This window comes from Scyliorhinus torazame, chromosome 16 (assembly GCF_047496885.1).
Source record: "Scyliorhinus torazame isolate Kashiwa2021f chromosome 16, sScyTor2.1, whole genome shotgun sequence".
In the NCBI taxonomy this organism is placed as follows: domain Eukaryota; kingdom Metazoa; phylum Chordata; class Chondrichthyes; order Carcharhiniformes; family Scyliorhinidae; genus Scyliorhinus; species Scyliorhinus torazame.
Genome location: NC_092722.1, coordinates 121,878,218 through 121,893,801, shown reverse-complemented (window position 1 = coordinate 121,893,801; position 15,584 = coordinate 121,878,218). Strand labels below are relative to the sequence as shown.

Genomic DNA, 15,584 nt, shown 5'->3' with positions numbered 1-15,584 from the left:
GTGCAGGATCATCATGCGGTGGTCGCAGACCACCTGTACGTTCATCGAATAGGTCCCCTAACTATTAGTGAACACGGCCCTGTTATCTGCAGGTGGCCGCACGGCGACGTGCATCCCATCGATTGCGCCCTGGACCATGGGGAACCCGGCAACGGCAGAGAAGCCCACGGCCCGGGCATCTTGGCTGGCCCGGTCCACAGGGAAGCGGATGTAGCGGTGCGCCATGGCATAAAGGGCATCTGTCACTGCCCGGATGCACCGGTGCACCGATGTCTGCGATATGCCGGACAGGTTCCCACTCGGTGCCTGGAATGACCCCGTTGCATAAAAGTTCAGGGCCACCGTAACCTTGACGGACACGGGGAGAGGGTGTCCCCCGCCAGTGCCACGCGGTGACAGGTGTGCCAGCAGGTGGCAGATGTGTGCCACGGTTTCCCGGCTCACCCGGAGTCTCCTCCTGCATTCCCGGTCCGTGAGGTCCTGGTATGACTGCCGGGGCCGGTACACACGGGGCGCCCTCGGGTGCCTCCGTTGCCGTGGGGCCGCGACGTCCTCCTCCCCCTCCTCGTCCTGTCGGTCAGGTGTCCCTCCAGCCTGGGCGGCTGCCGCCTGCCCCTCTGCGGCAGCCTGCGCCGCCTCTTTGGCACGCTCCTCCTCCTCCTCCTCCTCCTCATCCAGGGCAACATAGACATGAGCGGCTGCCACCACGGCGGCCAACATCGCTGGATGGTCTGAAAACATGACGGCCTGGTGGGGGGAGGGGAATGACGACATGTCATCATTGCCCATATCCCCTCCTCCCCCCAGCCAGGTGGCATGGACCGCATGGGTCCAAGTGTTGGAGGCTGGCACCTGGCCAGGTGGACCAACTCATTTGCCCTCCCATCACCCTCCTCGGCACCCTCCCCAACCTCCACCCCAGCACGGACCCCCTACAACCCCCAATCTCCACCCCAGCACGGACCCCCTCCCCAACCTCCACCCCAGCACGGACCCCCCCCCCAACCTCCACCCCGGCACGGACCCCCTCCCCAACCTCCACCCCGGCACGGACCCCCTCCCCAACCTCCACCCCGGCACGGACCCCCTCCCCAACCTCCACCCCAGCACGGACCCCCCCCCCAACCTCCACCCCGGCACGGACCCCCTCCCCAACCTCCACCCCAGCACGGACCCCCTCCCCAACCTCCACCCCAGCTCGGACCCCCTCCAACCCCCAACCTCCACCCCAGCACGGACCCCCTCCCCAACCTCCACCCCAGCACGGACCCCCCCCCCGGCAACCTCCACCCCGGCACGGACCCCCTCCAACCCCCAATCCAGCACGGACCCCCTCCCCAACCTCCACCCCAGCACGGACCCCCCCCCCAACCTCCACCCCGGCACGGACCCCCTCCCCAACCTCCACCCCGGCACGGACCCCCTCCCCAACCTCCACCCCGGCACGGACCCCCTCCCCAACCTCCACCCCGGCACGGACCCCCTCCCCAACCTCCACCCCGGCACGGACCCCCTCCCCAACCTCCACCCCGGCACGGACCCCCCCCCAACCTCCACCCCGGCACGGACCCCCTCCCCAACCTCCACCCCAGCACGGACCCCCTCCCCAACCTCCACCCCGGCACGGACCCCCTCCAACCCCCAACCTCCACCCCAGCACGGACCCCCTCCCCAACCTCCACCCCAGCACGGACCCCCCCCCCAACCTCCACCCCGGCACGGACCCCCTCCCCAACCTCCACCCCGACACGGACCCCCTCCCCAACCTCCACCCCGGCACGGACCCCCTCCAACCCCCAACCTCCACCCCAGCACGGACCCCCTCCCCAACCTCCACCCCAGCACGGACCCCCCCCCCCCAACCTCCACCCCGGCACGGACCCCCTCCATCCCCCAACCTCCACCCCAGCACAGACCCCCTCCAACCCCCAACCTCCACCCCAGCACGGACCCCCCCCCCAACCTCCACCCCGGCACGGACCCCCTCCCCAACATCCACCCCGGCACGGACCCCCTCCCCAACCTCCACCCCGGCATGGACCCCCTCCCCAACCTCCACCCCGGCGCGGACCCCCCCCCAAACTCCACCCCGGCACGGACCCCCTCCCCAACCTCCACCCCAGCACGGACCCCCTCCCCAACCTCCACCCCAGCACGGACCCCCTCCAACCCCCAACCTCCACCCCAGCACGGATCCCCTCCCCAACCTCCACCCCAGCACGGACACCCCCCCAACCTCCACCCCGGCACGGACCCCCTCCAACCCCCAACCTCCACCCCAGCACGGACCCCCTCCAACCCCCAACCTCCACCCCAGCACGGTCCCCCTCCCGGCACTCCCCCGGAGCCCAGCCTACTCTAACCCCCCCCGCCGCGCACACACACACACAAGCCGAGACACACCTCTCCTCACGCAATCAGTCTGCGGCCACGCCATTTCCTGCCCAGAGCCAACCCCCCAGGCCGTCACTCACCTCCTCGCTGGTCGGCGTGAGCCTGGAGCACCGGGTCACGCCGATGAAAAGGAGGTTTGATGACCGTTCACGTCGACGGGACTTCGGCCCATCCGGAAGGGAGAATATCGGCAGGCCGAAAATCGGCTGCCTTGCGCAGACCCGTGACATTCTCCGCGGCAAGCGGCGCCATTAACGCCCCGCCGACTTTTCTCCCTTCGGAGACTTCGGCGAGGCGGGATTCACGGCGGCCAACGGCCATTCTCCGACCCGGTGGGGGGTCGGAGAATGACGCCCCTGGTCCTGGCACCAGACCCTGAGAATTGACAGGCTACCTGAAGGCACAGACGGCAGAAAACCGACAGAGCATGTCATGAGGATGCTCGAGAAGCTGGTCGGAGGGGAGGGCTTCGCCAAACCCCCAGAGATGAACCAGGCTCACAGGTCGCTCCAGTGAATGCCCAAATCAAGAGAACCACTGCGAGCGATAACAACGAAACTCATAAGCTTCAGGACAATGAGCAGGTGCTGAACTGGGCGAGGAGCGCGCAGTCATGCAGATGGGAGGGACATACAATCTGCATGTACTAGAACATTGGAGCCGACCTGGCCAAGCACTGGGCAGAGTTTAATGGGGCAAAAGTGGCTTTATTTAAAAACAAAGGTGTGGTTTGGCAAGTTGTTCCCTACGACAACAAAGAACATTATTTTAACATGCCGGCGGATGGAAATGAGTTCATTTGGAAAAACGGGTTGGGAAGACGGCAATAATGGACAATCAAGAACTCATAAATGAAACTTTATTTTGGTTCTGAATGCTTACACAATCGGGGGAGGAGAGAACAAAGGCAGAGGTACAATGAAACGAGATGGGGGGGGGGGGGGGGGGGTGAAAGAGGCTGAGTGCAAGAAGAACTGGAGCCAACATGCTGGCGAGTATGCTAGTATATGGGAATAAGATAGTGGGAGGGGCCCGCAGCACAGCTCCTGAAAGGGAGGGAGCGCCTGGCAGAAGGGGCACAGCTCCAGAAGGGGGGGATGGGATAGAACGCTGTTCGTAATAGGTCGTTCATGGAGATGGCTGCAACAAAGACGGCAACGGTGGCCACAAACAAAGGTAAATCCCGGCTTGCAGGGCCATGACCTGGTAGTAAGCATGGCTGACCCCACAGGAGGGGGGAGACAGAATCCCTCACCAGAATAGTCAGCTGGAACGTCAGGGGACTCCCAAGGCCGGGTGAAAAGATCCAGAGTCTTCACCCATCTAAAAAGCCCGAGGGCCGACACAGTCTTTCCTCAAGGGACACACCTGAGGGATTAGGAGCGACTGAGGGTAAGGAAGAGCTGATAGGACAGACATACCAAGCTTGCTACGGTACGAGGGTGAGGGGGTTGGCCATACCGTTCAGCAAAAGGACGACCTTCAGATGACAAACACAGAGACAGACCCGGGGGTACAGTACGTAAGGGTTAGCGGTTCCTGGAAGGAGCATCGGTGATACTTGTAAATACGCCCCTAACTGGGACATCGCAGACTTCATTAAAAAAATCATGGCGGAGGTCCCAGACCTAGACTCCCATCAACTCATTTGGGGGGGAGGGGGGGGGGGGGGGGGGGGGGGGGGGGGGGAGACTCCCATCAACTCATTGGGGGGAGACTTCAACTGTGCACAGGACCCGACAAAGAACAAATCCAGCCCCAGATCAGGGAAACAATCGGCGATGGCAAAGGAACTCTTTATGGAGTTGAGAAAGCAGGCAGCCACGAGGGAGATAGCACAGGGAAGGGAAGCTAGTCACAGTGTCAGAAGATCAATGAGGCCTTTGCGACTTTCTACCGGGAGCTGTACACCTCCAATCCCCCAGAGGGGAAATGGAAGATGAAATGGTTTCTCAACAGGCTGGACATACCAGGAAAAAAGGCAGAAACTGGAAGCACCACTAGAACTGGGGGAAGTCATGGAGAGCATCAACTCCATGAGTCGGGGAAAGCTCCGGGTCCAGATGGATTCCGATGGATTTCTACTTTAAAAAAAATAAATTTAGAGTACCCAATTCTTTTTTTCCAATTAAGGGGAGGTTTATTGTGGCCAATCCGCCTAACCTGCGATGGATCAAAGAACTGGATGTGGAATTGGAGAGAACAGAGGAAACCTCCTACACGTGGACTTCCCTCCGAGCACTTGCCACGGCCCCATTGACATTTCCCCCCCAACCAACTACTCAAGAAGCCCGGTGGTGGTGGCCACGCTGAGGATGTAGAATCAACTCAGGCATCATTTCAATCTGGGTGCAATATACACTATGGCCCCTATCTACAAAAGCCATAAATACAACCCTGCAACCATGGACGCTCCCTTTAAAAGGTGGAGACAAGACAAAGGGTACTGAGGTTGGGGATCTATATGTAGATGGCAGAGTAGTGAACCTGGGGGAACTAATGGACATTTTCCAGCTCCCGATGAATGAGCTCCAGTACATGCAATTAAGGAACTTCCTCCGCAAGGAGACCCCAACGCTCCCCCAGCTACTCGGTCATATCCTAATGGACAGACTTCTAACATCGGACGAACGAGGGGATGGTAGCTGCACTGACATGTACGGGCAACTGTTAGACATGGTAAGGGCCCTGCCGGATGAGACATTGGAAAAGTGGGAGGAGCTGGGCATGGAGATAGGGGAGGACTTTGGATCAAAGCACTGCATAGGGTGAACTCCAGCTCCTCATGCACAGGGCTGAGCCTAACGCAACTAAACTTGACCAGAACATACATCAGCGGTTTTTCCCACAGGTGGAAGACAAATGTGAATGGCGCCAGGGAGGCCCAGCCAACCACACTCAAGTTCTGGTCCTGTCGCAGAGTTGTTGGGTACTGAACTGCCTTTTTCAAGGCTATGTCAAAGGTTGTGGGTGTGAGGATGGAGCTGAGTCCATTAGTGGCGGTCTTCAGGGTATTGGAACAACCAGAACTCTTTACAGGGAGAGGGGCAGGCGCCCTAGCCTTTGCCTCCCTGATCGTCCGCAGGAGACTCCTATCGGCTAGAGATCAACTGCGCCACCAAGGCCGCAGACTGGCTGTCTGACCAGAATTCCGCAAATTGGAAAAGATAAAATTCGCCAGAGGATCGGAAGACAGCCTCCGCAACACATGGGAGCAACACATGTTCGAGGAAGGGGGGGGACGAGATTGGAAAAGTAGTGATGGGAGACACCACTCAATGTACAAGGGAAGTAGGGCAGAGGAACCGAAGGGTACCAGGAATACGGCCATAGCGTGTGCCTTGGTGGCCTCAAACACGCCCATGTATGTTTTAATACCATGGGGCAACATGTAGATAGTTAAACAGTACAGTTGTGGTAACAAACTACTGGGAGCCCAATGTTAATATGCCTCGTATCTGTATACATGTTCCCTATGAATCCATGCCTGTTTATTTCTTCTCTTTTGATTTTTTTTTCCTGACAACGTTGTTTCAAATAAATGCAAAACCAATAAAAATATATATTTTAAAATAGGTAGAATTATTGAGAGCAGCGGTGCGACAAAGAGCGCAGAGAGGGAAGGCGAGACGAGAATCAGCGAGAGAAGTGGGACAACAAAGAGCGGTGTGGGAAGGCGAGATCAGAGAGGTGAGAATCAGCAGGGACAGTGGGACGACAAAGAGTGAAGAGCGAGCTCAATCTGAGAGAGGACAATCAGCAAGAGCAGTGGGACGACAAAGAGCACAGAGGGAAGGGCAAGAGCTCAGTCTGAGGTGAGAATCAGAGAGAGTAGCAGAGCGACAAAGAGTGAAGAGAGTAAAGACGAGAGCTCAGTCTGAAGGGTGAAGATCAGCGAGGGCAGCGGGACAACAAAGAGCTCAGAGACTATCTTGACTTCCAAAAAGCCTTTGATAAGGTGCCTCACGGGAGACTGCTGAGTAAAATAAGGGCCCATGGTATTCGAGGCTAGGTACTAACATGGATTGACGATTGGCTGTCAGGCAGAAGGCAGAGAGTTGGGATAAAAGGTTCTTTTTCGGAATGGCAACCAGTGGCGAGTGGTGTCCCGCAGGGTTCAGTGTTGGGTCCACAGCTGTTCTCTTTATATATTAACGATCTAGATGACGGGACTGGGGGCATTCTGGCTAAGTTTGCCGATGATACAAAGATAGGTGGAGGGGCAGGTAGTATGGAGGAGGTGGGGAGGCTGCAGAAAGATTTAGACAGTTCAGGAGAGTGGTCCAAGAAATGGCTGATGAAATTCAATGTGGGCAAGTGCGAGGTCTTGCACTTTGGAAAAAAGAATAGAGGCATGGACTATTTTCTAAACGGTGCCAAAATTCATAATGCTGAAGTGCAAAGGGACTTGGGAGTCCTAGTCCAGGATTCTCGATAGGTAAACTTGCAGGTTGAGTCCGTAATTAAGAAAGCAAATGCAATGTTGTCATTCATCTCAAGAGGATTGGAATATAAAAGCAGGGATGTACTTCTGAAGCTTTATAAAGCATTAGTTAGGCCCCATTTAGAATACTGTGAGCAATTTTGGGCCCCACACCTCAGGAAGGACATACTGGCACTGGAGTGGGTCCAACAGAGATTCGCACGGATGATCCCAGGAATGGTAGGCCTAACATACGATGAACGTCTGAGGATCCTGGGATTATATTCATTGGAGTTTAGGAGGTTGAGGGGAGATCTAATAGAAACTTACAAGATAATGAATGGCTTAGATAGGGTGGACGTAGGGAAGTTGTTTCCATTAGCAGGGGAGACTAGGACCCGGGGGCACAGCCTTAGAATAAAAGAGTCACTTTAGAACAGAGATGAGGAGAAATTTCTTCAGCCAGAGAGTGGTGGGTCTGTGGAATTTATTGCCACAGAGGGCGGTGGAGGCCGGGACATTGAGTGTCTTTAATATGAGTTTCCATATCATCAGAACCTCTTGCTGGATAGATAGTGTCTGAGTTCTTAAAGTGTTTGTTCAGGGCAGAGCCACAAATCACCCCGAAAATATATATATATACTATCCCTTGATTTGCATTGAGCTGTTCAGTATAGCAGAACAAAAATGGAGAAATCAAAAGTGGGAATGGGAACCAGACAAAGTGGTGAGTCATAGATAAGTCAAGGTCACAAAACAGCATTTGTCTCATTGATGTTGAGACCACCACACCTTCAACTAATACCACACCCCTAAGGACTTGTCATCTCACTCCTATCTCTATCACGGTGGGGCTGGTTTAGCACAGTGGGCTAAGACAGCTAGCTTGTAATGCAGAACAAGACCAGCAAACTGGGGGGGGGGGGGGAATAAAGGCGTATTGTATCAAAATGTTTTTTTTTTAATTATTAAAATAAGCTTGAAGCAATGAATAATATAGATAGATACATTTTTGGCTACAATAACGTTCCACCTCTCCCCATGTATTTTTTTTAGCAACAACCATTTTTTTTCTCAAATGCCTTTTATCTTTCTTTCCTGCTCCCGATCTCTTCCTTAGACAGTGAGAAGAAACTGTAATTAATGGAGTTAATTACGAACATACAAATTAGGAGGAGTAGGCCATTCGGATCCCATGTCTGCTCTGCCACTTGCAAAGATTATGATTGTGACCTCAACTCTACTTTCCTACAGCCATTGACCCCCTTGTTAATCAAAAATCCCACCTAACTCAGTCTTAAAAATATGCAATGACCCTGCCTCCACTGCTTTCTGGAGCCGAGAATGCCACAGACAACTTCCCTCGAGAGAAAAAAATGTTCTTCATCTTGGTCTTAAATGGGAGACACCCCTTTATTTTTAAACCGTGTCCTCTCATTCTAGTCTCTCCCACAAGGGAAGCAAACTCTCAGCATTCATGCCGCCAAGTTCCCTAAGGATTTTAAATGCTTCAATAAGACCACCGCTCATTCTTCTGAGCTCTAACAGATACAGGTCCAACCTGTCCAATCTTCCCACATAGAATAATCCCTTTAATCTAGAAATCAGTCAAGTGGACTTCCAAAGTGAAGTCCAAAGATGTGCAGGTTAGGTGGATTGGCCATGCTAAATTGTCCCTTAGTATCCAAAAGGTGAGATGGGGTTACTGGGAAAGGATGGAGGCATGTAAATTCTATGATTCTCTGAACCGCTTTCTGATAAAATTATATCCTTTCTTAAGTAAGGCAACCAAAACTGTGCATAGTCCTCCAGGTGGGGTCTCATCAATGCCCTACAAAACTTTCCCACTTTTATATTTCATTTCCCTTGCAATAAATGACAACATTCCATTGGTCTTCCTACTCATTTGCTGTACGTGCCTACTAACTTTTCATGATTCATGTATCAGGACAACCAGATCCCTCTTGTACAGCAGAGTTCTGCAATGTCACGCCATTTACATAATACACTGCTTTTCAATTCATCCTGTCAAAGAGGGCATGTCCGCATTGCCCACATTATGCTCCATCTGGAGTTATTTAAATTATTTAACAATCTTAAAATTACTGATGATTTAAAATTTATTATACTTGTATATGGATTTTAATGTGGGATATTTAATGCTTTTGAATTGAGTGTGATAATGTCAACCAGGTCCTAGAGCACCATCCTCTGAATCAAATGACAAACAGCTCCATGGTCAAGTGAAATTCAAGCCTCTCTGCTACTACTGGCAGGAGTTTGAATCATTCCTAGATACGCTTTGAGCAATTTACATCACAGCCCATGTAAAAACTGACCACCTACAAACACCAAGATGTTTAGCCACAGAGCAACAATCATTATATTCACAGAAAAATCCAGTCTGGATGAACTGAAGGAGGTTTTTTGATATGCAGATCCTGTACATTGTTTCCAACCTTTCTTATCTTTCAAATTACTGTAGTGCTTACCATGTTGAGGTTCTTCTCATTGAATCCACTTATTATGAAGTAAATATTGCCACAGAGCTCTTCAATCAAAACTCGATTGCATATGTGTGTAGCAAGCCAGGTTATTTCGCTATCTTGTGGAAGGAACTCCTTATTTCCAAACAAACCCTAAAGATCACAAAAGAATATAAATAAATTAGAAGTTAAGAAAATTAATCATATAAATAAATGTGTCTAATAAGTGCAGGATAATGTAATCAATCATGGGGAGGGGTGTTGGAAATTTCCGATGGTTGGGGGTGGGGTAGGCATCCTGTTCCCCTGCAGTCATTCTGACAGTTGAATGGGATGGCTGTCTCACCAAGAGTGCACCACAGGTAAATATCATTAAGTAAATATGTGTTTTCTTAAAAGCATTAATAAAACAATCCTGGAGGTTCTTGTGCATATATCTTCAAAGATAGCAGGTCATATTGATAAGAGTTATTAACAAAGCATATGGGATCTGCGGCTCCATAACTAGAGGCAGTTGAGTGGAAAAGCAGAGAAGTTATGCTGCATCGTTATGAATTTCTCATTAGGTCACAACTCGAGCATGGTGTCCAACTCTGGTCATTACACTTCAAAAAAGGATTCAAAGGTTCATGAGAGAGGAGATTTACCAGAATGATTCAAAGGACTTCAGCTACAGGATCAGGTTGGATATAGGTTTAGATGGGGAGACAAAGAAAAGTTAATCGTACAAGAATGAAATTACAAAGATTTATGATTTTGGGCAAGTGATACTGGGCTGGAGAGAGGGGGTACAAGAAAATTATTTTATGTACACCAAGTGATAATGTCCTGGAATTCTACAAGATGGTGGAAGTGGAAACAACCAATTATTTCAATAGAAAGTTGGATGAACACTTAATAACCTTGCATGACGAGAGAAATAAAGCGGGAGAATGCGACTGATTGGATTGATCGACAGAGCGGCAACATGTACTCAATGCACCAAATGGTCTCCTTCTGTGCCTTAATATCTCTATATAACTCTAACTCAAGCACATTCCTGTTATGAGTTTTATACAGTATTATAATTTTGATGGGAGCACATGATCGGGAGTTCATTTCAAAAAGGGTCCTCCAACCAAAAAGGTTCATAAAGCACTGCTATGTGAAATAATAAATTATACACTTATTTATTTAATGATGTCTTTGGTTACCAATTTTCAAAAAAATATTCAGCTGGACAGCAATCCCATAAGGAGCATTTGAGGAAGTAATGAAAACCTGAGTATCCATTAAAGACATAGTTATAAATAGTGGAGGGAGGTTCAGAGCCATAAAATTCCTACAGTGCAGAAGGAGGCCATTCCGCCCATCGAGTCTGTACCGGCCTAGCACCCTACCAAGGCCCAATTACCCCGCTCCCATCCCCGTAACCCCATCTAACGTTTTGGACAATATTAGAATGTCCAATTCACCTAACCAGCACATCTTTGGGCTGTGGGAGTAAACCGGAGCACCCGAAGGAAACCTTCGCAGACATGGGGAGAAAGTGCAAACTATATAGGCAGTCACCTGTGGTTGGAACCGAACCAAGGGTCCCTGGTGCTGTGAGGCAGCAGTGTTAACCACCATGCCGCCCATACCTAAATGTAAAAATTGACAACCTCACCAGAGTCCAACTCTTTCTGGTTTTAATGGAAGGACATTGGGGGAGGTTGTCAACTAACCTGCCCTCGGCTGAGAGATGGACATGGCGTGCTGTGGCTGAAGGTGAAGCCGGTGCTATGACAGGAATTGGTTCCAGGTCTCGCTCGTCATGAACTCAGAGAAGCTGCAGCTCAGCCTGGCGGCCGGGGGCTCCGGGGCCACGACTGCGAGCAGCGCATCCAGGAACATTCCAACTGCTGCTGCCTCTGCATTTCAAATGGTGTTTATGTTCCTCAAGGGATTGCCAATGGCGATATCAAACCTGTTATATCAACGACACCACTAGCAGACTTCCTTGTGCAATTAGAGGATTATACACCAACAATATCAGATGCTGTGACAGGGACCTGAATCGAGCAGGCTTTGAGGCTTCTGATCCTCAATTAGTTTAATATCCTTGGCTGCAAACATTCATCTCATATATTGCAAATGATGCCTTGCAGCATTGCAAAATGAAGGGAACTGCATCAGGAAGCTCCAAAAACAAAAGCAATAACAAAAACAAACCCTCACCATGGAAGATTTAATTCCTGCTCTCACTGAATATGGTATAAACGTGCAGAAACCTCATTACTTTATATAAAGACCTGGAAACATCTTCATCATCAGCTAACTAGTGACTAATTCATAACATCCAACAAATGCTGTACATTGTCAGCTCCAAATGTCTTTCACGAAATACAGTGGTGAAAAAGAAATATGCCACAGGTTGAGTTTTCCAATTTGACAAGTTCGAAAATGGTTTTGAATCTACGTCCAACATTTGTCCATCGTTTGGAGGGCTCCATTATTTTTCAATGATTCTCCCATTTCTTTTTGAATTGTTACTTGTGATGGTAGGGTTGAAATAATTTTTGGATCTGTATACAATGTGTTTTGAAGGTATTATTTCATTTCTGTAAACCGAGTCAGGATCAGTTGGAGCTTAAATTAATACCCTGGTATATAATGGACAGTAGGAAATGTTCTGTAGAATAGTTTTTCCAAATGTAGCAAACTAGTATTAGCAACCAGTAAGAGTATAGCCATATTATTTTCAAATGGAGTTGCATGTTTTCCCATGGTGCATTTCAAAAGTGTTTACTTGTAAATCTGGTCTTGTTTAAAAAAAATGTGTGGTCAATTTTTTTTTAAGGGAAACCTTTACTTGTATTTCTGGGCAAGCTTCTGCTTTTCTCCTGTAACGTCAGGTATTCCAGCTCATCTAAACTAATGTAGAAAGGAAAACAAGTTAGGCTCATGAGAGAAAAAGATGATAATTTTAAGTAATAGCCTAAAGTCTACTGAAATTTGAAACTGCAGTTTCAGATTATAGATCCGAACGGGAGTATGGATTTAAACCTGTTCTAATCGGTCATTTCTGGGACTCATAAAACAAGTCCAACAAAATAATTACCTTTAAAATTCCTTTAAAATTGGGATTTAAAAAAAACAAAATTAGTTGATCGAATCCTTGTTTAAATTGGTCTCATGTTTTTTTTAAAGCTTAGGAGTTCAATTCATATCGTTTTCTTCAATGTTTAAAAAGTTCAGGTAACCAGGGATTGAGAGGCTGGGGGATCTATTTATTGATGGGAGCTTTCCATGTTTAGAAGATTTGGAGCAGGAGTTTGAATTGCCGGGAGGGAATGGGTTTCGATATCTGCAGATAAGGGATTTTGTGCGAAGGCAAGTTGCGACCTTTCCGCTTCTATCACCACAGGACAAGGTAGTTTCTAAAACGGAGAAGGGGATGTATCGGATATCTATAAAGAACTCATGGAGTGGAAGGAAAATCAGATAGGTGAGCTAAAGTGTAAGTGGGAAGATGAGCTGGGAGGGGAGGTAGAGGCGAGTCTGTGGGACGAGCAGAGTTAACACGTTATCATCATGTGCCAGGCCCAGCCTGATACAATTCAAGGTGATTCACCAGACATACATACGGTGGCCCAGATGAGCAAGTTTTTTGGGATAGAGGACAAGTGTGTGAGATGTGCGGGAGGGCCAGCAAACCACATCCATATGTTTTGGGCATGCTCGAAGCTTAGGGGATACTGGCAGGGTATTGCAGATGTCATGTCCACGGTACTAAAAACAAGGGTGGCACCGAGTCCAGAGGTGGCAGTTTTGGGAGCGTTGGGAGTCCAGAGGGCGAGAGAAGCTGAAGTTTTGGCCTTTGCCTCCTTGGTAGCCCGGAGACGGATCCTTATTAGCGTGGAGGGACTCAAAGCCCCCAAAATCAGGGGTTTGGGTTCGTGACATGGCTGGGTTTTTCAGACTTGAGAAAATTAAGTTCATGCTGAGAGGATCAACATTAGGGTTCGTCCGGAGGTGGCAGCCGTTTATCGATTCCCTCAAAGAAAACTAAAGCAGATTCAGTAAGAGTGGGGGGGAGTTAGGTTATTTTGTGTTTAGAGTAGGTGGGAACAATGGGAGATGGAGGAATGTGTTACACACTGAACTATGTGTACATTTGTATTTGTATTGTTTATTTTTATAAAATGCCTTCATCAAATGTTTTCTAAAAAAAAGTTCAGGTAACCATTTGATTTGCCTTTTAACTACCTTGGATTCCATCTCTTTTACCATAGTATTTCTGAAGGATGCAAGTTTTAGGGAACCTTTATACAAGTTGAGTGAGTGGTTTTGCTCATTTTAGGAGTAGGAGACTTATTACATTTAAAGATGTTCAGTCATTATAAATGCAGATTTGCTTTGATTTGCAATCTTGATCAAAGAAAGATTGCTCCATTCCACAAATGCCTAATTCTTACAATAAATTTACCCAATTTTGAAAAATTAACCTGCCCTCAGGAGGCAGGTTGATCACTAAACATTTTAAAAGCTAGAGTTTTGGTTAACTTTTAGTTTCAACAACTGCAGGCTGGGCTTCCCAAGCTGAAGGGAGGCAAGAAGGGCTGGTTTCAACAAATTGTCTTTATCACACTGCTTGTGGGCCAGGAGGAGCAGTGTTTCCACATGACCCACCAAGCCACATTTTAATGACCCAATGATGGGACTACCATTATTGGCAGACCATACTACCCCCTCCCCACGCACCCACTCCCCCCCCCCCCCCCCTCGTTCCCCCCTCCCTCCACAACCCCTCCAAATGTACCCTTTGACAGCCAACTTCTCCGCCACTTGTCGGCCTTAACTCTCCTCCACTCCCTAGCCATTTTCTTGCTCAACACCCAGTCAGGCTGTCAATTTGACCAGTGGCAGTTAGGAAACATGTTGAAAAAATCTGCAACAGGTCCTACCAATAAATTCAGCAGGATCCAAAGAAAACCAGTGTTTCTGGGTTGGCCAGCTGCAAGTCCGCCCCCAAACTCTTCCTACCTTACAGATATTATCATAACCAATAGCTCTTCAGATGAACTCTGTTCCAAGGACAATTTACACCCACAAACATCAAGTCCTACTGACTGTTCACTGAACAGCAAGAAATGCCGTTAGCATAATGTTACTCATCTCTGTTCCTGTTACAGACAAGTGATAATTCTTCTTTCTAAGAGGTCTCCAGGGCATAAAAAGTCTCATTCTCTTACAAATTGCAAAGTGAAAATCAAGCAGTAAATTATTCCTCTTCCCCAGCTTTATCCATATATACACACACATACATACAAATTTAAAAAATAACACTTACTTTGATCAAAAACTCTGGAAATCGCCCAAGTTTAGCTAGTGGACTGATAGAATATTTAACTGTTGCAACAGGAGCCAAGGCAATAAAGACTTTAATCTTCTTTGCTAACTCGGGCATTGTGGAAAAGGCAATGAAACCTGAGTAAGAAAAAGCAGTATGTTAAGGGAGAACTGAAAACGAAATGTTACAATTCGCATTCAACTAGTAAAAATGTTAGATGCAATAAAGAAAACAAGGAGTGGCTCCATTTTACAATTTCAAAAAGTCTACAGTTCTTAAAAAAATTATCAAGTACAATTTATAGTTAACATATGCTGATTCAAATGTGTAAATTGCCTAGATAATTGAAGAATTTTAGTAAACTAAGACATTCAAAAATTTAAGCATATAGGTTCTATAAAAATACTTTAAAAAGTACTAAATATTGTGAACTCAATTCAGGAAACATAGGCAATTATATACTTCGTATTCATAATATTCCCCAAAATTAATATCAGCCATAATTTCATAATTTATGTGCACAGTGGCAAAGGCTTTACACAGAGTGTGATTTGGAGAATTGATTCTCATATCCCGCCATACAGTTACCAAGCCTTGGGGCTGGATTCTCCACAGCCCCGCGCCAAAATCGTGTTTGGCGCGGGGGGGGGGGCAGCGGCGCGGAGAATCCAATTTCACGCTGAAATCGGGTCCGCCACCGGTCCAGCAATTCTCCGGGACCTGAAAAGCGGTGTGTTCGCAGAGTACGCCGCGCGGCTGGGGACCCTTATGCCAGAGGCCCGCCCAGCGATCCTCCACTCCCGACCGGCCGAGTTCCCGAAGGCGTGGAACTAAGTACGCGGCCGTCCTGGTGGGGGCGGGGGAATCGGACACCGAAGCGGCCTTATAGGTGGCCGGTGTGGAGATCTGCACAGTCAGATCAGGGGGCTCTAATTTGTGTGTCTGCCTCCGCGGTCCGAGTCCGCCA

At 48.9% G+C, this 15,584-nt stretch overlaps 1 protein-coding gene and 1 pseudogene across 2 annotated transcripts in view; one reads left to right on the top strand and one right to left on the bottom strand.

Annotated features, from left to right (window-relative positions):
* lipf (lipase, gastric) overlaps positions 1-15,584 on the bottom strand; it is a 79,453-nt gene that overhangs the window by 17,332 nt on the left and 46,537 nt on the right. For both annotated transcript variants that reach the window (XM_072478964.1, XM_072478965.1), the window contains 2 exons: positions 14,618-14,754; positions 9,310-9,456 (listed from right to left, as the gene is read on the bottom strand). In XM_072478964.1, the coding sequence (XP_072335065.1) occupies positions 9,310-9,456; positions 14,618-14,754 (284 nt within the window). The remainder of the gene's footprint in view (positions 1-9,309; positions 9,457-14,617; positions 14,755-15,584) is intronic.
* Positions 11,099-11,572, top strand: LOC140392477 (transcription initiation factor TFIID subunit 10 pseudogene; annotated as a pseudogene).